Genomic DNA, 23,708 nt, shown 5'->3' with positions numbered 1-23,708 from the left:
TTTCTGTGTCTTTTCCCATCTTCTGCTATGTAAATTCATATTTTCTGCTGTGTACTTTCAGCTGTATATTTTTGTATTTGCTGCTGTGTATTCTCTTCCATAAAGAAAATTCAGAACAATTCCAGCAAAGTGTATGAGATTTATGTAAATCTCATGCCCGTTGTGCTGCAGTTCAACGCTGCGGAATGTACATTTTTGGAATCTGCGCCATGTCCATCCATTCCTCTTGTGTTTTACTTACAAATTTTTCTGACAGGCTTAGGCTAAGTTCACATTTCCGTTGTTTTGTATCAGTCACATGCGTCGCTTGACGCATGTGACTGATGCGCTGTACAACGGATGACAAAGAACAGAATTCTTTGTCGGATTCCGTTGTGTGCGGGGGGCGGAGTTCGGGGGGGGGGGGGAGCCGAGCGGGGCCGCGGCACTGAGGACGTCAGTGCCGCAGGACAGGTGAGTGTGTGTGTGTGTGTGAGTGTGAGAGAGTGTGTGTGTGTGTGTGTGTGTGAGTGTGAGAGAGTGTGTGAGTGTCAGAGTGTGAGAGTGTGAGAGTGTGAGAGTGTGAGAGTGTGAGAGTGTGAGAGTGTGAGAGTGTGAGAGAGTGTGAGAGAGTGTGTGAGAGTGTGTGTGTGTGTGTGTGTGTGTGTGTGTGTGTGTGTGTGTGTGTGTGTGTCCGTCCATACATGTGCGGAGTGCAGGAGGGGGCGGGGCAGAGCGGGGAAGTGTCGGCCTCCCTGCACACGTAACCAGCCTAAATATCGGGTAACAGCAAAGCACCTGATGTTTACCCGATATTTACCTTGGTTACGGGCCTACACCGCTTAGCGCTGGCTCCTTGCACCGTGACCAGGGTAAATATCGGGTAACCAACCAAAGCTGGTGACGTGTGCAGGAAGCCAGAGAGCATGCGCAGCGAAATCCAACGGATCGCGCTGCTCAAAAAACGTTACATGCTGCGTTCCGCCCGCCCGCCGGTCAGTCGTTCCACGACTGATCAGTCGGGCGGAGGGTGCAACGCAGCATCATCAGTCACAATCCGCTGCTCATACAAGTCTATGGGAGCAACGGAATCCGCTAAACGGATTCCGTTGTTTACAAGAGCAGCGGATTGTGCCTGATAAATTTTAGCGGAAATGTGAATTTAGCCTTAGGCTAGTTTCACATTTGCGTTGAACGGTATCCATTGCATTGCAACAGATGTGTTGCATATAGTGGCACAACGGATGCAATGGATGCTGCAAAACAACGCAATTCGTTTTTTTTTTGTTTTTTTTTTACAGTTTTACCAGCGGCAGACTATTGTAAACGATCAGCTGATCGCTCCCTGCAGCCGACCGCCGGTGATCAGCTGAGCGCTGTCACTTGCCGGCCGCCGGGTGATCAGCTGATCGCTCCCTGCAGCCGACCGCCGGGTGATCAGCTGAGCGCTGTGACTTGCCGGCGGCCGGGCATGCCGGTGGCCGGTCGCTCAGCTGAGCGCTGTCGCTTGCCGATGGCCGGGCGCTCAGCTGAACGTTCGGCCACCGCGAGCCAAAATAAAGTTTGATTTAAAAAAAAAAAAAATGCGCAGTGGAATCCAGAGGATTCCGCTGCTCAAAATAACGTTACATGCTGCGTTCCTCCCGCTGGGCGGAAGCAACGGAGCGTCGCCCAGCGGAAGCAACGCAGGTCCTTTTGGTACAATCCGTCACCCATACAAGTCTATGGGAAACAGCGGAATCCGTTAACGGATTCCGCTGTTTTCCAAAAGGGCGGATTGTAACGGAAGGAAATAAACGCAAGTGTGAAAGTACCCTTAATAGCGTTTGTGGAAACGAAGAAAGGACGCATGTGATCCTTGCATGAGTAAAGTTTTATTATTGCTAGGTGACTTTGCAAAACAGGAAATTTTCAAAAACATCACATATAACCCCCTTCCAATAAAAAAAAAAAAAAAAAAAAAGACAAGAAACCTCACTTTAAAAAAAAAAAAATTAAAAGAAAAATTGCTTAAAACAAACTAAATTGGTTTCAAATAAAAGCTTTTAAGATAAAAAAAACTAATAAAAATTTGCTTAAAATAAATTAAGTTTCAAATAAAAGTTTAAAATAAAAAAAGAAATTTAATAAAAATATGCTGAAAAGAAACTAAATTAGTTTCAAAAGCTTTTAAAATAAAAAAAATTAATAAAAATTTTCTTAAAATAAATTAAGTTTCAAATAAAAGCTTTTAAAATGAAAAAAATATTTTAATAAAAATTTGCTTAAAATAAATTAAATTAGTTTCAAATAAAAGCTTTTAAAATAAAAAAAAAAAAATTTGCTTAAAATAAACTAAATTCGTTCCAAATAAAAGCTTTTAAATAAAAATTTGCTTAAAATAAACTAAATTAGTAGTTTCAAATAAAAGCTTTTAAAATAAAAAAACATTAATAAAAATTTGCTTAAAAAAAACTAAATTCGTTTCAAATAAAAGCTTTTAAAATAAAATAAAAAAAAATAAAAAAAAAAAATAGTCAAATATTAGTGTAAGTTTTGAGACTTGAACGAATAAACTTCCCGGTTCTAAATAAATAATCATTATTTTTAATTAAGACTTTTTTTTTTTTCCTGGAAGAAGAAAAGAAGAAAGAAGAAAAGATAAAGGAACGATGTCATTGCGGATTCCGGAAGGCGCCTCCACCCCGGCCCGAAGCAGATCAGTCATTTGTACGGCTTCACCTGTCAGCAGACAATTAAACACATATATATGGACATGACCCGCATACGAGTCCGGAGCTGCGGCTCGAGACGTCTCGGAGATTTAGAGTCTCACCTTCTGAAGCAATCATCTCTAATTAGGGGCCAAGATTTTATTAAAAGTGAACACTTTGGAGCCGGTGACCCCGCGCAGACCGCACATTATCCTTTAAGTAGACACAAGGCCAACATTATGGAAATGTTATAATTACCAAATGTGCTTACACCGCAGTGCGCCGCGCCGCGCCCCCGGGGCCAGCGACATTAACCACTCCAGTAATAAAGTGACGAAGGATTTCTTAAGGGCTCTCGCGGCCCTGATCTTTTGCTCCAGATGATTTTTTTTTTTTTTTCTTAACGATACATAAGAAATATTTAACAGTTTTCAGAAAAGTAAAGCTCTAAAAAAAAAAGGTTTTAGGGTCTTTGATCCCGCGGTGATGTGGAGAAGCAACTTGTATGGATACAGGTCACAGCCCCCTCCTCCCGCCCCTCGGGACCATCCATAATGGGTCCCAAATCCCTAACACAACCTAGATTCCCGACGCTAAATGGGCCAGAGTATTTTGGGATTTAACTCTAGATTGTCTGCTTTCCTCTACATTTATCCCAAAGACCACCCTTTCCTCTCCCACCAAGAAAAGAACATAGTAAAAGGCAAAAACAAAAAGTTGCTCCATGTTTTATAAGTACTCCTCGTAAAGTGTTTTATGCTATTTGCTCTGTGATTCTCCCTTCTGACGAGATCGGAGATAATTAACAGTCATCTAATTAGTCACATAACAGAACGACATGAAATATCGGGTGGTGCCGGCCATCCTACGCAGGCTATAGCATCTCTGCTAACCTCGTAAGCAGTTGAATACCCATTTGGGTACACTTTAGCTATAAAAGAAGTTCTCTCTGCTGTACAGTAAACTGCCTCTCCATACTGCACAGACTTGGGTACACAGGAAGTTCTGCTGTACAGTATACTGCCTCTCTATACTAACACAGACTTGCTTCACCAATCCCCCAAGAGGAGAACCCTTTTTTATCCATGGTGTCTTCAACAGGTTACTGTATTTTGGATAAAGGTGTAATCACTTGGTAAGAGTCCAAGTAACTTGTAGTTAAAAAAAAAAAAAAAAAGGAAGTTCTCTCTGCTGTACGGTATACTGCTTCTCTATACTACACAGACTTGTTTCACCAATCTCCCAAGAGGAGAACCCTTTCTTATTTAGTGTCTCTTCTACAGGTTACTGTATTTCAGGTAAAGGTGTAATCATTTGGTAAGCATCCAAGTAACTTTTACTTTAGAAACAAATCACTTGGTAACCGCCAAAGGAATTTGTAGATAAAATGGAAGTTATCACTGCTATACAGTACACTACCTCTCCATACTACACAGACTTGTTTCACCAATCTCCCAAGAGGAGAAACCTTTCTTATCCATGGTGTCTTCTACAGGTTATTGTATTTCAGGTAAAGGTGTAGTCACTTGGTAAGAGTCCAAGTAACTTGTAGGTAAAAATGGAAGTTCTCTCTGCTGTCCAGTAGACTGCCTTTGCATATGACACCGACTTGTTTCACCATTCACCCAAGAGAAGAAACCTTTATCATGTGTGTCTTCTACAGGTAAAAGGTGTTATTACTTGGTAACTTATTTTAGATACAATGAAAGTTCTCTCTGCTGTACAGTAAACTGCCTCTCTATACCACACAGACTTGTTTCACCAATCCCCCAAGAAACTTTTCTTAGCCTGTGTGTCTTCTACATGTTAGTGTATTTCGCATAAAAGTATAATCACTTTGTTGGAGTCCAAGTATCTTGTAGAAAAAAAATGGAAGTTCTCTCTGCTGTACAGTAGACCGCATCTCCATACTGCACAGACTTGTTTCACCAATCTCCCAAGAGGGGAATCTTTTCTTATCCGGTGTGTCTTCTACAGGTTATTGTATTTCAAATAAAGGTGTAATTGCTTGGTAACCGTCCAAGTAACCTGCAGATACAATGGAAATTCTCTATGCTGTACAGTAGACTACCTCTCCATACTGCACAGACTTGTTTCACCAATCTCCCATGAAGAGAAACCTTTCTTATCCATGGTGTCTTCTACAGGTTATTGTATTACAGGTAAAGGTGTAGTCACTTGGCAAGCATCCAAGTAACTTGCAGATAATATGGAAGTTCTCTGTTGTAAAGTAGACTGCCTCTCTACACTACACAGACTTGTTTCACCATTCTCCCAAGAGAAACCTTTCTTATCCTGTGTGTCTTCTACAGGTAAAGGTGTAATTACTTGGTAACTTGTATTTTAGATACAATGAAAGTTCTCTGCTGTACAGTAAACTGCCTCTCTATATTACACAGACTTGTTTCACCAATACCCCAAGAAACATTTCTAAGCCTGTGTGTCTTCTACATGTTAGTATATTTCGGATAAAGGTATAAATCACTTAGTTGGAGTCCAAGTATCTTCTAGAAAATAAATGGAAGTTCTCTCTGCTGTACAGTAGACCGCATCTCCATACTGCACAGACTTGTTTCACCAATCTCCCAAGAGGGGAACCTTTTCTTATCCGGTGTGTCTTCTACAGGTTATTGTATTTCAGATAAAGGTGTAATCGCTTGGTAACCGTCCAAGTAACGTGTAGATAAAATGGGAAGTTCTCTGTTGTAAAGTAGACTGCCCCTCTATACTACACAGACTTGTTTCACCATTGTACCAAGAGAAACCTTTCTTATCCTTTGTGTCTTCTATAGATTATTGTATTTCAGCTAAAGGTGTAATCACTTGGTTCAAGTGAGCCAAGCAGCCTTTATTTTACATACAATGGAAATTCTCTGTGCAGTATAGCAAGGCAGTCTACTGTATAGCATAGACTTATTTAACCAATTCCTCCAAGAATAGAAACTTTTCTTATACTGTGTCTTGTACAGGTTACTGTAATTCAGATAAAAGGTCTGATCATTTGGTAAGAGTCCAAGTAACGTGTAGTAAAAAAAAGGAAGTTCTCTTACAACAAGAAAAACCTTTCTTATCTGATGTGTCTTCTACAAGTTATTAGGTTTCAGGTAAAGGTGTAACCAGTTGGTAACAGTCCAAGTAATTTTTAGATAAAATAGAGGTTCTCTCTGCTGTACAGTAGACTGTCTCTCTACACTACACAGACTTGTTTCACCATTACCCCAAGAGAAGAAACCTTTCTTATTCTGTGTGTCTTCTACAGGTAAAGGTGTAATTACTTGGTAACTTTTATTTTAGATACAATGAAATTTTTCTCTGCTGTACAGTAGACTGCCTCTCTATACTACACAGACCTGTTTCACCACTCCTAAGAATAAAATAAATCTGGTCATTCTTCAGGTCTTGTAATCACTTAGGTACCCATTGGGAAAACAACTCTGAGTACAATGAAGCAACACAAGAAGAAGATGATCTCTCTGCTGTAGAGTATACTGCCTTTATATGAAAACAGTATACTGCCTTTATATGAAAACAGACTTGTTATTTCCTACATCTCCAAAAAATAAGAAATATTTGTCAGCATTGGCATCTTCTACAGGCTACAATGAGTTGTCTACGTTTTCAGGGGAAAACAAATGCCACCATTTGAGATCTCACTGCTGTTCAGTACACTGCGCGCACAGACTTGTTTTCAGACCATTCTCCAAGAAAGAAGAAATCAAATAGTCCCAGTGTAAGAACAGATAATATTTGCTGGGACAATAAAAGGTATGTATCATAAGAATATCAGAATTATATTATATTAGAGGCTAAAGGGACTGAATTTTAGAGCATTTTAGGGAATATGTTTCGGAATGACAATAAATAAATTTCGGTTCCTCAGTGATCCGGCGGGAGGGGTCGGCCCGAGCCTGTCTCACATTTGGCAGGTGACCAGCCGGCAGTAATTGATGATCATAAATTTGACTTTGCTTCTAAGGATGTAAATATAATTTATAGGGGAACATTGGCTTCTCTGCCGCCACACCATGCGGGGAATACAAAGTGCAGCTGTATTTGCGCTGCCGATCAGGGACGGCACGAGCACCCCGGCCAGGGGCCACCATTACCTGAGGGGCCACCGCGGACCCCGGCGATCTGCTCTTCTCGTCCCGCTGAGGAAGGAGAGATTTAAGGAGTTTGGGCATCTGAGGCACCAAGGATTTGACAGGGTTTAGGTAGGAGGATACGGACGAGTCGTGTCCTGAAACAACAGAAATGTCACAATTATGTACAGATTTTCTTATTGTTTTTCCGACATTCGTATCTTTTACTCATTTTCTTCCATAGGTTAACAAACTCCAATTTACTGACCTTCCGCTGCTCCAGCGATGCCTCTCCGCCACGGTCCCCAGACTTTGACTGGCTGCAGCGGTGGTGTCCTGACTACAGCCTCCATAACCACAGCAGCCAATCACTGGGCTTAGCGTTTTTTTTTGTGCTGACCACATCAGGATCAATGTTTAGCCCAACGATTGGTTGCAGCTTTAACGTGTGCTGTAGTTGTGATGTCACAGCTGCAGCCGGTCATTGGGAGCAGCGGTCGGTGATTACAGATGAGCTTGTTATTTTAAACCGCTACAAGCTCACTGGAGAAAAAAAAATATTTCTCAAAATAGGCACAAATTAATGGACTCAGTGCTGTGAGTTCTGAAACTAGTGATTGGCTGCAGCAGTTACATCTGTATATGAGATGCCACTGCTAACCACAAAGGACAGTGATTGGCTGCAGTGGTCATGTGTACATGAGATGTGACTGCTCACTGCAGAAGACAATGATTAGCTGCAGTGGTGACATGTGTATATGAAATGTCATTGCTGACAACAGAGGACAGCGATTGGCTGCAGCAGACACGTGTATATGAGATGTGACTGCTCACCACAGAGGACAGTGATTGGCTGCAGTGGTCACATGTATACGAGATGCTAATACTGATCACAGAAAAAAGTGATTGGCTGCAGCAGTCACATGTGTATATGAGAGGTCACTGCTGACTACAGAGGACAGTGATTGGCTGCAGCAGTTACACGTGTATGTGAGAGGTCAGTGCTCATCACAGAGGACAGTGATTATGGTCAGCAGGGACTTCTCAGATACACATTTGACTGCTGCAGCCAATCACTGTCCTCTGTGGTGAGAACTGACCTCTCATATACACATTTGACTGCTGCAGCCAATCACTGTCCTCTGTGGTGAGAACCGACCTCTCATATACACGTGTGACTGCCGCAGCCAATCACTGTCCTCTCTGGTGAGCACTGACCTCTCATATACATGTGTGACCACTGCAGCCAATCTCTGTCCTCTGTGGTCAGCACTGACCTCTCATACACATGTGACCACTGCAGCCAATCACTGTCCTCTCTGGTGAGCACTGACCTCTCATATACATGTCTGACCACTGCAGCCAATCTCTGTCCTCTGTGGTGAGCACTGACCTCTCATACACATGTGACCACTGCAGCCAATCACTGTCCTCTGTGGTCAGCACTGACATCTCATATACACATGTGACCACTGCAGCCAATCACTGTCCTCTGTGGTCAGCAGTGACTTCTCAGATACATATATGGCTGCGGCACCCAGAGGACAGGGATTGGCTGCAGCGGTCACATGTGTAGATAGGATTTCAACGCTGCCGCCAATTAAAGAGACCGGCAGGATTGGTGGAGCCTTGGGGGATTCATAAGGTAATTAATGCTTTCGCATATTAGGGCCGCCTAAAAGGGAAGATATTTTTTTTTACAGCTCCAATTAAAGGGAACCTGTCCTCTGATTAATACGCCCTTTATTACGGCTGCGCTAATTCAGCAGTGTGTGCTATCCTCTAACACTGGGGATTTTCAGAGAAAACATAGGAAAGCCATCCCTGAGCTCTCCATCTTGGTGGGCTAATCCAGGACAGGTCTCCGGCGGCTTCTCCCAGACCTGATCCCTTTAACAGATCTCTTTCTATAAAGACGCAGAGGGAAAGCTGTCCGCCTTGGAGAGTAAAAGATACACGGCTACAAGTGTCCGATTTCTGCTCCCCGGGGTTCAGGCAGCAAGAAGCAGATGACCGGTTCCCTTTAAACTCTACACTAAATCCATGTCATGAGCTCCCCCTAGTGGTGGCAAGGTAACTTACTCTCTATGTCTTATTGGGGGGGTCAGCACACACTTGGGCTCTCATACTTTACAGGGGGGGGGGGGGGGGGTTGAATAAAGTATTGTCTGTTTTCAAGGACAACCAGAAGCCCTATAAATGTCACTATGATGTGAAACTTGAAGACATAAAAACATAAAACTGCCCCAAAAAAAACTGTTTAAATCTGCAAAACTTTGAGGGATTGGAATTCTTTTGCTGTTTGGTTACAGTGAGAGCGTTATGGGACTAGGTCCATGTAATGCTGACACTTGCCTGAGTCTGGAGACTGGTGGTGTCCTGATCCTGCGGTCCTGGGTGCCCGGGGGGAGGTCCCGCTGCTTCTGGAGAGGGTGGAGGATTGGGACACATCTTGCTGGCTCTCCCATCGACCCTATGGGAAAATCAGATAAGCATGAGGGTTATATATTATTAAATGCAGCCTGATCGCACCATGAAGCCCTTCATATTATACACCCACTGAAGCAAAAGGAGACCTTTCAGGATCGGTACGTTTTATTGCTCTACCTTATCTGTTGTGAATATTTTCTGGTGGAGCTCCGCTCTTGGACTCCCTGCTGTGGTCATTGATGTTAGTGATTTGGATTCTGTTCCTCTGTTCTACTCACCTGGTTGGCATCTCAAACCTTGATTTTGAATATAGGCGTGTGCTGGCTGTTTGTCTTTGCCAGTTGTCTGAAATTCCTGAGACTATAGGAATCTGTCTCTTGTCCTCCTGGCTTCCTCGCTATCAATCCAAGCTAAGTTCTTGGTTTTGCTTCATACTTTTTGTGTGTTATTTGCTTAATTTTCTCTGAAGGTGTATGTATTGGAATACCAGATAAGCATGAGGGTTATATATTAAATGCAGCCTGATCGCAGCATTAAACCCTTCATATTACATACCCACTGAAGCAACCGGAGACCTTTCAGGATTGGAAAGTTTTATTGCTCTACCTTATCTGTTGTGAATATTTTCTGGTGGAGCTCCGCTCTTTGACTCCCTGCTGTGGTCTTTGATGTTAAGGCCCCGTCACACTAAGCAACATCGCTAGCAACATCGCTGCTAACGAACAACTTTTGTGACGTAGCAGCGATGTTGCTAGCGATGTTGCTGTGTGTGACATCCAGCAACAACCTGGCCCCTGCTGTGAGGTCGTTGGTTGTTGCTGAATGTCCTGGGCCATTTTTTAGTTGTTGCTGTCCCGCTGTGAAGCACAGATCGCTGTGTGTGACAGCGAGACAGCAACAACTAAATGTGCAGGCAGCAGGAGCCGGCTTCTGCGGAGGCTGGTAACCAATGTAAACATCGGGTAACCAAGAAGCCCTGTCCTTGGTTACCCGATATTTACCTTCGATACCAGCCTCCTCCACTCTCACTGTCAGTGCCGGCTCCTGCTCTGTGCACATGTAGCTGCAGCACACATCGGGTTAATTAACCCGATGTGTGCTGTAACTAGGAGAGCAAGAAGCCAGCGCTAAGCATTGTGCGCTGCTCCCTGCTCTGTGCACATTTAGCTGCAGCACACATCGGGTTAATTAACCCGATGTGTGCTGTAACTAGGAGAGCAAGGAGCCAGCGCTCAGTGTGCGCTGCTCCCTGCTCTCTGCACGTGTAGCTCCGTGCGGTGGTAACCAAGGTAAATATCGGGTTGGTTACCCGATATTTACCTTAGTTACCAAGCGCAGCATCTTCCACGCTGCGCTGGGGGCTTGTCACTGGTTGCTGGTGAGCTCACCAGCAACTTGTGTAGCGACGCTCCAGCGATCCCTGCCAGGTCAGGTTGCTGGTGGGATCGCTGGAGCGTTGCAGTGTGACATCTCACCAGCAACTTCCTAGCAACTTACCAGCGATCCCTATCGTTGTTGGGATCGCTGGTAAGTTGCTTAGTGTGACTGGACCTTTAGTGATTTGGATTCTGTTCCTCTGTTCTACTCACCTGGTTGGCATCTCAAACCTTGGTTTTGAATATAGGCGTGTGCTGGCTGTTTGTCTTTGCCAGTTGTCTGAAATTCCTGAGACTATAGGAATCTGTCTCTTGTCCTCCTGGCTGCCCCACTATCAATCTAAGCTAAGTTCTTGATTTTGCTTCATACTTTTTGTGTGTTATTTTCTTAATTTCCTTTGAAGGTGTATGTATTGAATCCTGTTTGTTTGTGCCTTCAGATAAGGAAGACTTATCTTCCTAGTCAGTCTTTGCTATTTATTTTAGCAAGGGTTAGCCGGTAGGGTAATTGCTAGTCTTTTCCTACCAGAGTCTTGTACGGATTGTGAACGTGCGAGTGTTAAGGTCCTGTCACACACACACAGATAAATCTTTGTCAGATTAGTGGTTGCGGTGAAATCATGGACATATTGGTCCATTTGTACACAGCCACAAACCTGGCACTGATTGTCCACAATTTCACTGCAACCACAGATCTGCCACAGATCTGCCACAGATTTATCTCTGTGTGTGACAGGGCCTTTGATTACTTTTTTTTTTTTTGCACATTCCATGTAGGAAGTTTTGATAGGGTGTTCATGCTGACAGCAAGAGTTCCCTATTCTGTCTTTTGTATTTAGTATAGTGTGGCCTCTCTTTGCTCCATTTTGCTCTGTGTATGTCTTTTCATCTTTGCTCACAGTCCGTACACATGTGGGTGGCTGCCTATTGTCTCTTTGGGGAAATCTGCTCTGAGGCAAGATAGTTTCTTCTTTTCACTTTCTGCCTTGCCGGCTGGGTTTGAGGCATGCTGCTCGGCTACTTCTAGTGTGGTGTTAAGTTCAGGGCTTGCGGTCGGTACGTTATTACCTACGACTCTAGTGGATTGTGCTGATTGTAGTCATTGAACATCGGATCATAACACTTATCCTGTTATCTTTCTAAAAGTTCCATAACATTCAGTGTCTCATGACGGCTAGTCAAGTGAATGTCAATACAATTTGCATATGCCCTGCTCCCCCCACCCATTCACTATTAATACTGGGAGGAAGTTTGGGTGGGGGCAGCTATGCAAATTGAGGCCAGATTTAATTTCACTGGTGCCAGCACTGAATTCTCCGGAGCGCCCAACAAGATAACAGGATAAGGTACAGCAATAAAAAAATACAGATCCTGAAAGATCTCCTTAAGCCCTATTTAAAGAGAACATTAGTATTGTACTGGAAAATCACCTGACAGATTCCCTTTAAGACAACCACAAACAACTTAAGATGGGATCTTTTTCAACCAATCGTAAATTAATCCACAGCATATAAAATTTACACTTATAGTTTTGCCTTTGCAGTTCCTGTGCACGCTGCGTTTCATCAATTTTTTTTTTTGCATCATTCACATTAGTACATAATGAACTGAAAAACAGAAAAAAAAATCCAAATTGAGACAACCCCCCCCCCCCCCCCCCCAAAAACAAAACAGCAATTCTGCCAATCTTTTGGGAGATTTGTTTTTACAACGGTCAGTTTACGGTAAAAATTATATGGTATCGCGTACCGAGCATGGTAGTGCCCACTCATCACTAGTTAAGAGTACCGAGCACCCGAGCATGGTAGTGCCCGCTCATCACTAGATACAAGTACAGAACACCCAAGCACGGTAGTGCTCGCTCATCACTATTTACGAGTACTGAGCACCCAAGCATGGTAGTGCTCGCTCATCACTAGATACAAGTACTGAGCACCTGAGCATGGTAGTGCTCGCTCATCACTAGATACAAGTACTGAGCACCCAAGCATGGTAGTGCTCGCTCATCACTATTTACGAGTACTGAGCACCCGAGCATGGTAGTGCCCGCTCATCACTAGATACAAGTACTGAGCACCCGAGCATGGTAGTGCCCGCTCATCACTAGATACAAGTACAGAGCACCCGAGAATGGTAGTGCTCGCTCATCACTAGATACAAGTACTGAGCACCTGAGCATGGTAGTGCCCGCTCATCACTATTTACGAGTACTGAGCACCCGAGCATGGTAGTGCCCGCTCATCACTAGATACAAGTACTGAGCGCCCGAGCATGGTAGTGCCCGCTCATCACTAGATACAAGTACAGAGCACCCGAGCATGGTAGTGCCCGCTCATCACTAGATACAAATACTGAGCACCCGAGCATGGTAGTGCCCGCTCATCACTAGATACAAGTACTGAGCACCCGAGCATGGTAGTGCCCGCTCATCACTAGATACAGTACAGAGCACCCGAGCATGGTAGTGCCCGCTCATCACTAGATACAAGTACAGAGCACCCGAGCATGGTAGTGTCCGCTCATCACTAGATACAAGTACTGAGCGCCCAAGCATGGTAGTGCCCGCTCATCACTAGATACAAGTACTGAGCACCCAAGCATGGTAGAGCTCGCTCATCACTATTTACGAGTACCGAGCACCCGAGCATGGTAGTGCCCGCTCATCACTAGTTACGAGTACTGAGCACCCGAGCATGGTAGTGCTCGCTCATCACTAGTTACGAGTACTGAGCACCCGAGCATGGTAGTGCTCGCTCATCACTAGATACAAGTACTGAGCACCCGAGCATGGTAGTGCTCGCTCATCACTAGATACAAGTACAGAGCACCCGAGCATGGTAGTGCTCACTCATCACTAGTTACTAGTACTGAGCACCCGAGCATGGTAGTGCTCGCTCATCACTAGTTACCAGTACTGAGCACCCGAGCATGGTAGTGCCCGCTCATCACTAGATACAAGTACTGAGCACCCGAGCATGGTAGTGCTCGCTCATCACTAGATACAAGTACAGAGCACCTGAGCATGGTAGTGCCCACTCATCACTAGATACAAGTACAGAGCACCCGAGCATGGTAGTGCTCGCTCATCACTAGTTACGAGTACTGAGCACCCGAGCATGGTAGTGCTTGCTCATCACTAGATACAAGTACTGAGCACCCGAGCATGGTAGTGCTCGCTCATCACTAGATACAAGTACAGAGCACCCGAGCATGGTAGTGCCCACTCATCACTAGATACAAGTACAGAGCACCCGAGCATGGTAGTGCCCGCTCATCACTAGATACAAGTACAGAGCACCCGAGCATGGTAGTGCTCGCTCATCACTAGATACAAGTACAGAGCACCCGAGCATGGTAGTGCTCGCTCATCACTAGATACAAGTACAGAGCACCCGAGCACAGGAGGAGAGAGGACCCTGTCCACTCACAGTCTATATGGGATGGGGGAGGCTACACTAGGTAAGGATAGATCAGACTCATACATTTATGCACAGCTGGATTACAGGATTTACAAACATGCCAGACATGGGAGCCCTTCAGTAAGCAGCTGGGGGCCAGGATAGCCCATCATTACCACAGGTTGGGGCGGAGGAGACACCCCCATTCCAAAACAACCTCTTTCTGGTGCTGCATCTACGCAATTAGACTTCTACAATCAGAGACAGCTTTGATTGCAGTAGTTATCTGCTATATAACGCAGCCGCCACCTGTCCTGTATGGGCAGGCTTAGCACCTGAGCCTGCGCCATACAGTCTTTGCCCGATCCATCTCTCTGCCCGTCTGTCTCTCTCTATCCATCTCTCCACCGACGACATATTACCTCACACAATCTTCTTATACTAGTTTATTTTGTTCCTATAGCAACAAATCACAGCTCCTATTAATAACCTATAGCTCCCACCTCCATTCAGTTTAATGGAGGCAGGATTTTGGAGAGTAACTGTAAAGCGCACGGTTAAATTTTCCTGTCAAAACATAGTCTATGACGTTCTGTGAGTCACGAGGAGTCTGTGCAAAATTTCATGATTGTAAATGCAACGTTGCGGATTCCTTTAGCGGACATACACACACACATACAGCTTTATATATTAGATTATAAAATAAAAAAGCATTATTTATATATATATATATATATATATATATATATATATATATATATATATATATATATATATATATATATATATATATATATATATATATACACACACATATACACACACACATTATATATATATATATATATATATATATATATATATATATATATATATATATATATATATATATATATAGTGTATATGTGTATATATATTATATATACATACATATATATATACACACATATGTACGTATACGTACGTACGTACGTACGTACGTACGTACGTACGTGTGTGTGTGTGTGTGTGTGTGTGTGTGTGTATGTATGTATATATACACATATATACACACACATACATTATAATATATATATATACACACACATATACACACATATACATACACGTACACATGTATGTATATGTATATATATATATATATATATATATATATATATATGTGTACGTACATGTATGTATGTATGTATGTATGTATGTATGTATGTATGTATGTATGTGTGTATAAATATATATATTTTTTTTATTTTGTAGATCGGCCACGTCAAACAAACCTAATGGCTCCCAGTGATGGTGTACAATGGCGGCTTAGAATGGAGGATCCGTGCGTCTGAGCGCAGCCAGCTCCCCCGCCTCTCTCGTTAGAGGACAGGACGGTTTACGGTCATAATAAAAATTGATGCCATAAATTCCATTTGGAATAAAGAACGCTCGGGGGGGGGATGAGAAGTCCACGTCCAGAACGTTCCTGTGAGTGAAGTGTTACACAAGGTGTGGGAGGAGGTCTGCCGGTAATGAGAGAGAAGGGGAGAGGGACGACGAACGCAACAAAGTATCGAGACGCGGAACATCAATTGTGAGGAAGACGGACAATGTAACGAGCAGGTAACGGCAGCGGGTCATTACCCCCGGAGTCCTGCAGAGTATTACTCCTTATCTACTGCAAAAAACGCTGGAGAAAGTTTATGGAAATTTAAAGGATAGTGACGACGCTGCATCCCGAAGCAGCTGGAAACAGGATAATGGGCAGATTGTTCTCTGTTATCAGTCACTTGGGCTAGTTGCACTCTTATAAGCCGCCTGGTTTGGGATCCCCGGCCCAACACTACTTTTCCTTTCAGGACATTGCGGCTATGGAAGAGAAGCAGCCGCTATAATTGTATCAGATATCCACTATTGCCATCAGCTACAGCCTATAGAGTAAGTGCTGTACGTTATAGGCTGTATCCATACATATCCAATGCTATCCAGTGCAGAACAATATAGATACTTTGATGTCAGGGGATTGAATACTTATGCTTGCTTCCAAAATGCTTCTTAAAGGCCACTGATCCCACAGTCAGAAGAGATCCCTATTCAGTCCTCCTAAGCTTTCCTCCTGGCGATCAGACCTCCTGAATCGCTCTGCCTGATCACAGAGTAGTGTGTGGCCGTACAGGCACAGCGGCACAGTCCTCATGTCTAGGCTCAGTGCAGGGAGGAAAGAGGATGTCAGTCAGGACCGAGCAGGAGAGACGGGAAACCACAGAACACCGGGAAACCACAGGACACCGGGAAACCACAGGACACCGGGAAACCACAGGACACCGGGAAACCACAGGGCACCGGGAAACCACAGGGCACCGGGAAACCACAGGGCACCGGGAAACCACAGGACACCGGGAAACCACAGGACACCGGGAAACCACAGGACACCGGGAAACCACAGGACACCGGGAAACCACAGGACACCGGGAAACCACAGGACACCGGGAAACCACAGGACACCGGGAAACCACAGGACACCGGGAAACCACAGGACACCGGGAAACCACAGGACACCGGGAAACCACAGGACACCGGGAAACCACAGGACACCGGGAAACCACAGGACACCGGGAAACCACAGGACACCGGGAAACCACAGGACACCGGGAAACCACAGGACACCGGGAAACCACAGGACACCGGGAAACCACAGGACACCGGGAAACCACAGGACACCGGGAAACCACAGGACACCGGGAAACCACAGGACAGCGGGGAAACCACAGGACAGCGGGGAAACCACAGGACAGCGGGGGAACCACAGGACAGCGGGGAACCACAGGACAGCGGGGAACCACAGGACAGCGGGGAACCACAGGACAGCGGGGAACCACAGGACAGCGGGGAACCACAGGACAGCGGGGAACCACAGGACAGCGGGGAACCACAGGACAGCGGGGAACCACAGGACAGCGGGGAACCACAGGACAGCGGGGAACCACAGGACAGCGGGGAACCACAGGACAGCGGGAAACCACAGGACAGCGGGAAACCACAGGACACCGGGAAACCACAGGACACCGGGAAACCACAGGACACCGGGAAACCACAGGACACCGGGAAACCACAGGACACCGGGAAACCACAGGACACCGGGAAACCACAGGACACCGGGAAACCACAGGACACCGGGAAACCACAGGACACCGGGAAACCACAGGGCACCGGGAAACCACAGGGAACCACCTGGGATCATTACATTCATACCGTTCATTTCCCTAGACCAACTGGGATCCCTACATTCATAACCTTCATTTCCCTAGACCACCTGGGATCCCTACATTCATACCCTTCATTTCCCTAGACCACCTGGGATCCCTACATTCATACCCTTCATTTCCCTAGACCACCTGGGATCCCTACATTCATAACCTTCATTTCCCTAGACCACCTGGGATCCCTACATTCATACCCTTCATTTCCCTAGACCACCTGGGATCCCTACATTCATACCCTTCATTTCCCTAGACCACATGGGATCCTTACATTTAAATCCTTCATTTCCCTAGCGGACCAGGGATAATTACATTCAAACCTGCATTCTGCTTGACCACCAGTGATCATTACATTCAAACCCTTTGCTTCACTAGACCACCAGGGACCCTTATATTAAACATTTAATTTCCATAGACCATCGATACTATAATTCTAGTATCATTGGTAGTTTAGGGAAATTAAAGGTATAATTAAATTATTCTTGTAGCACCTCACTGCCCTAGACCACCTGGGATAATGCCATCAACTCCTTCATTGCTCCAGCCCCTTTATTCAATAGGCCATCAGAAATATAGAGCTCACCACTTTTAGTGCCCTAGACAACCAGGGATTCTTACATTAGGCCTTACACTGACGTAGACCACCAGGAATATTGACAACTGCCAGTAGCCACCCTAGCCCTGCAGGTATACCAACCTTTTCATTGCCCTAGATCCCAAGGGATTTTAAGAAAAAACACATTTACTACTACACACAACCAACCATGTTGATATTAACCGCTTCACCGCCACACATGGCCATCACAGACCGTAACCTCATCACTAGACCACCAGGGACTCCAACAATAACCATCACTGGTCTGAACTTTAATCCTGTTGAATGCCATTTGCCTTTATTTGTATGGGGGAGTCGGGAGGGATCGCAGGCCGGAGCGCTCTCGTGTATGGCGGCAGGTTTAGTAGCGTTATCGCAACATCTATGGATTTCTCTTGACTAATATTTCACTGTGGATACAGATGCAGCGCCACCTTATGGCCAGTGGAGGAATGACGGAATCTATTCTTGCTTTTTTTGCAGAAATATTAAGAAATTAGAGGTTTAGAAGTGTCATATCAAGAAGTAGAAAAGTGCACATAGGATAGAAAAATTCCAAACCTCTAGGGATTCCTCCTGAGGTGTGTAAAATGATCCATTCACTGGAGGTGATTTTTGGAAAGAAAAATGTAAAAAGGACAAAAAAAACGCCACCAGTGAATTTATCAGCCACACTGCATCGAACACCCCACCACTTAAATATCTTCACCTGAAGGCAAGAATAGTTTTATTGGATAACCCCAAAAACAAGAACTGAGGCATCTATTCCTTTATTACCAATTGTGTAAACCAACTACACCATCCGAAAATCCTATTCATCCCCCACTATAACCCACTACTACACCAGAGTCCACAAAAAGGAAAAACACAAGATTATTAGGCTAAAAATGGCAAAAGTATGTCATGAGCTCAAATTTCAGAAAAAAAAAAAAAATCTAAAAAGTATCCTGTTCCTTTTATTTTACAATAAAAAAAAAAAAAAAAAGTCCCGTCTCAACATAATAAAGTTCGGGGGCACCTAATGACATCGCCGGATTTTTTTTTACCATGTTCATTAATAATGTGAATAGTTCATTTTATCGGAAACTATGCTCTTAAAAAAACAAAAAAAAAAATCATATGACCATAATATACATCAAGGTTTATATATGTCTCCATTGTACGGTATGTTATGGTTTTAGATTGGTAGCTTTTAGGTCCATATGTTTGAGCAAACTGAAAATAAAAATTAAATTTACAATGTGAAAAAAAAACAAAAAAAACCATACACATATACACACCCCCATATCCTGTCCACCGCCATTAACTGGAGAACGGCGGCAGCTATAGGCATAGAAGTGGTGTCTAGGTATAGTAAAGTAGCCATGCGCTACGCAATAAAACCACCTATAGCGCCACCTGGTGGAAAACAACGGAGTTAGCATTTTTATCTCGAAAAAAGAACGAGATAAGAAAAAAAGTGAATTACAAAGTTGTAGGGCATCATCCATTCAATACGAATCGACACCACTTCTAATCCTATAGCTGCCACCGTTCTCTAGTTAACGGTGGTGGACAGGATATGGGTCACACTGTGTGTCTGTATATAATATATAACATACATACATACACACATACATATATACATATATACATTGATAGATATTATATATATATATATATATATATATATATATACATACACACACATATATATATATACACATATATATATATATATATATATATATATATATATATATACACACATACATACATACATACATACATACATACATACATATATATATATATATATATATATATTATATATATACAGTCAGGGCCAGAAATATTTGGACAACATGCGGTCTAAGGAACTCTCAATTGAGGTGAAGCAGAGCATCCTGAGGCTGAAAAGAAAGAAAAAATCCATCAGAGAGATAGCAGACATGCTTGGAGTAGCAAAATCAACAGTCGGGTACATTCTGAGAAAAAAGGAATTGACTGGTGAGCTTGGGAACTCAAAAAGGCCTGGGCGTCCACGGATGACAACAGTGGTGGATGATCGCCGCATACTTTCTTTGGTGAAGAAGAACCCGTTCACAACATCAACTGAAGTCCAGAATACTCTCAGTGAAGTAGGTGTATCTGTCTCTAAGTCAACAGTAAAGAGAAGACTCCATGAAAGTAAATACAAAGGGTTCACATCTAGATGCAAACCATTCATCAATTCCAAAAATAGACAGGCCAGAGTTACATTTGCTGAAAAACACCTCATGAAGCCAGCTCAGTTCTGGAAAAGTATTCTATGGACAGATGAAACAAAGATCAACCTGTACCAGAATGATGGGAAGAAAAAAGTTTGGAGAAGAAAGGGAACGGCACATGATCCAAGGCACACCACATCCTCTGTAAAACATGGTGGAGGCAACGTGATGGCATGGGCATGCATGGCTTTCAATGGCACTGGGTCACTTGTGTTTATTGATGACATAACAGCAGACAAGAGTAGCCGGATGAATTCTGAAGTGTACCGGGATATACTTTCAGCCCAGATTCAGCCAAATGCCGCAAAGTTGATCGGACGGCGCTTCATAGTACAGATGGACAATGACCCCAAGCATACAGCCAAAGCTACCCAGGAGTTCATGAGTACAAAAAAGTGGAACATTCTGCAATGGCCAAGTCAATCACCAGATCTTAACCCAATTGAGCATGCATTTCACTTGCTCAAATCCAGACTTAAGACGGAAAGACCCACAAACAAGCAAGACCTGAAGGCTGCGATTGTAAAGGCCTGGCAAAGCATTAAGAAGGAGGAAACCCAGCGTTTGGTGATGTCCATGGGTTCCAGACTTAAGGCAGTGATTGCCTCCAAAGGATTCGCAACAAAAAATTGAAAATAAAAATATTTTGTTTGTGTTTGGTTTATTTGTCCAATTACTTTTGACCTCCTAAAATGTGGAGTGTTTGTAAAGAAATGTGACAATTCCTACAATTTCTATCAGATATTTTTGTTCAAACCTTCAAATTAAACGTTACAATCTGCACTTGAATTCTGTTGTAGAGATTTCATTTCAAATCCAATGTGGTGGCATGCAGAGCCCAACGCGCCAAAATTGTGTCACTGTCCAAAGATTTCTGGACCTAACTGTATATATCCCTACAACTACTGATTTCTCCAGCACAGCAGTAATGACCATATGCTTTACAGTCCATTCTGTTACGGGCTTTTTGTACACCACACCTCATTCACACTCAGGTGGGCGTTTTTTTGAATATTGACCCTTTTATGTATATATTCCCCCCATTGTTGTATTGATCTTCATATGTCCTTTTCTTTAGAGAAAGGGCTCGGTACAAACCTGAAACGTGAAAATAAAAGCTCCTTGAAGTATTACCACGTGTGGATCTGCTCCTTTCCCAGCGGCGCGGTCCACCAGAGCGTCACCTCCTACATCTCCTCCATATCAAGATGTAGCCTGTGACTATAGCTGCTGCAACACTACAACTCCCAGCATGCTCGCACAGCCTGTCCTCATCAGGGTATGCTGGGAGTAGTAGTTTCACAAGTGGCGATCACCATAATAGAGCGTCATGACGTTGGTATTGGGTCTGGCTATCCAGTCCGCAGCGCCGGTGCTCCCTGCACCAGACGTTGCGCAGCATCTTGGAGTGATTGACTTTCTGTCGTCTCCAGGTGAAGTGATAAATTATTTCATCAGAGAAAAATGTCTCCTTTTCCTGTAATGGTATCAATAATGAACCGAGACTGGAAAGCTCTTCAGAACGTCTTCAATATTCATGTCAAGACGCGGAATCTCAGGACAACGAGGCCCAGCGATTAATGGGGAACACAATGTACAGAAACGGGGAAGAGGAGGAGACACTTACTCTGTTACCCGCCAGGTTGTGCTGCGCTCCCAGCTCACCCCGACTCCCGGAAAGCTGGAATATACAGAATAAAACTAATTACTAATAGTACTAGTACTAATTACTTTACATGTATTTTCACAGCCATTTTTGCTAAACATTGCTCCACATCTCCGCTCCAGTGCCTGGCAAGGCTTCCCTGCGGATATTGGGTGACATAGGGTAGCAGTGGCACTACAGCCATGTCTCTGTTTGATTGATTGGGCACTAACTTGCGAGCCGGCAACCGGTACCAGCCTTAATAGTTTTGTTTGCCTTCAGCCACCACTAGGGGGAGCTGACAGTATACTGTTTAATTAGACATTATATTATGCTACCTCTATTGGTGGCTATAAGGAAATATCTTCTGTCTGCGTTAAGCCACCACTAGGGGGAGCTCACTGTATACTGTTTAATTAGATATATTATATTATGCTCCCTCTATTGGTGGCTATAAGGAAATATGTTCTGTCTGCTTTCAGACACCACTAGGGGGAGCTGACTGTATACTGTTTAATTAGATATATTATATTATGCTCCCTCTATTGGTGGCTATAAGGAAATATGTTCTGTCTGCTTTCAGACACCACTAGGGGGAGCTGACTGTATACTGTTTAATTAGATATATTATATTATGCTCCCCCTAGTGGTGGCTATAAGGAAATAAGTTCTGTCTGCTTATAGCCACCACTAGGGGGAGCTCACTGTATACTGATTAATTAGACCTAACATATTATGCTCCCCCTAGTGGTGGCTATAAGGAATAGGTTCTGTCTGCTTTCAGCCACCACTAGGGGGAGCTCACTGTATACTGTTTAATTATATTATGCTGCCTCTAGTGGTGGCTATAAGGAAATACACCAGCAATAAGACTATAGGATCCAAAAACCAGCACTGTGTTACATAAAAGTGTGATATATATTTACCCTGTGGACATTGGGTGAACTTAAACTTTTCCTGCTCAGCTTTCCTTTTCCCGATAGCTGCTCCTTTACTGCCACCTCCTGCATTGAAGGAGAGAAAACAAAAAACATTTAATATTTGGGCTAATTTCAAGGGGGGGTGGGAAATTATGAAAATTCACTATAGTATAAAAAAATAAATATAACTTGTTTTATGTAATCAATAAAAATACCCTTAAAGGACCCTCCTTATAGACAATACTGTTTATCGTACATGCATATAAAAAAAAAAATAATACACATTTATGTTTCCGTTAGTTAAAAATTACTTTAATAAGAAAAAAGAAAAAAAAAAACATGAAAGAAAACCGCATGGATCATCTTTCTTCCACCGGATGCATGCATTGTGATCACCAATGCCTTTGAAAAGATAACTGCTGCATTCTCCCTGAAATAGCGCCACTCTTCTCTATAGGTGATGTGTGGTACTGCAGTATACAAAGTAGATATACGCTGAGAACGGGATCCTGACACCTGTATGTACAGGAGGAGGAGGTGAGATGTGACATCACTTAATGTGAATGGTGGATCACGTCATCTCCTGTATATAAAAAGGTGTTATCAGTCAGTGTGCAGGAGGTGAGCTGTGACATCAACTTTTGTGAATGATGGATCCTGTCTTTTCTATTATTTATAGAGGTGTTATCGGTCATTGTACAGGAGGAGGAGGTGAGCTGTGACATCAATTATTGTGAATGATGGATCCTATGTTATCTACTGTATATAGAGGTGTTATTGGTCATTGTACAGGAGGAGGTGGTGAGCTGTGATATCACCTATTGTGAATGGTGGATCCTGTGTTATCAGCTCTATATAGAGGTGTGTGTTGGTGTGATATTGTAGGTTGTGTATCATCTTGTGTAGGTTTGTATTTTAGGTGTGGTGTTCTGTCCATTCTATGTATTATTTGTCCTGTCTGCAAGTTAATAACCCCCTGCAGTGTTTCTGTCCATAGGTGTGGGGGAGGGGGGTCTGGAATACAACCAAACTCTCTGCTTACCTGTGGGATAATTCAGTCTGGCTGAGGAGGAGAAGGGAGAAGCAGGAAGATTTATCC

At 43.6% G+C, this 23,708-nt stretch overlaps 1 protein-coding gene across 2 annotated transcripts in view; it reads right to left on the bottom strand.

Annotated features, from left to right (window-relative positions):
- KIF13B (kinesin family member 13B) overlaps positions 1–23,708 on the bottom strand; it is a 253,808-nt gene that overhangs the window by 36,862 nt on the left and 193,238 nt on the right. For both annotated transcript variants that reach the window (XM_075341260.1, XM_075341261.1), the window contains exons 34-37: positions 22,616–22,693; positions 21,672–21,725; positions 9,110–9,227; positions 6,779–6,912 (exon numbers count right to left, since the gene is read on the bottom strand). In XM_075341260.1, the coding sequence (XP_075197375.1) occupies positions 6,779–6,912; positions 9,110–9,227; positions 21,672–21,725; positions 22,616–22,693 (384 nt within the window). The remainder of the gene's footprint in view (positions 1–6,778; positions 6,913–9,109; positions 9,228–21,671; positions 21,726–22,615; positions 22,694–23,708) is intronic.

Source organism: Anomaloglossus baeobatrachus, chromosome 3 (assembly GCF_048569485.1).
Source record: "Anomaloglossus baeobatrachus isolate aAnoBae1 chromosome 3, aAnoBae1.hap1, whole genome shotgun sequence".
NCBI classification, from domain to species: domain Eukaryota; kingdom Metazoa; phylum Chordata; class Amphibia; order Anura; family Aromobatidae; genus Anomaloglossus; species Anomaloglossus baeobatrachus.
The sequence above is the reverse complement of the archived record's forward strand: the minus strand, read 5'-3'. Positions and strand labels throughout refer to the sequence as shown.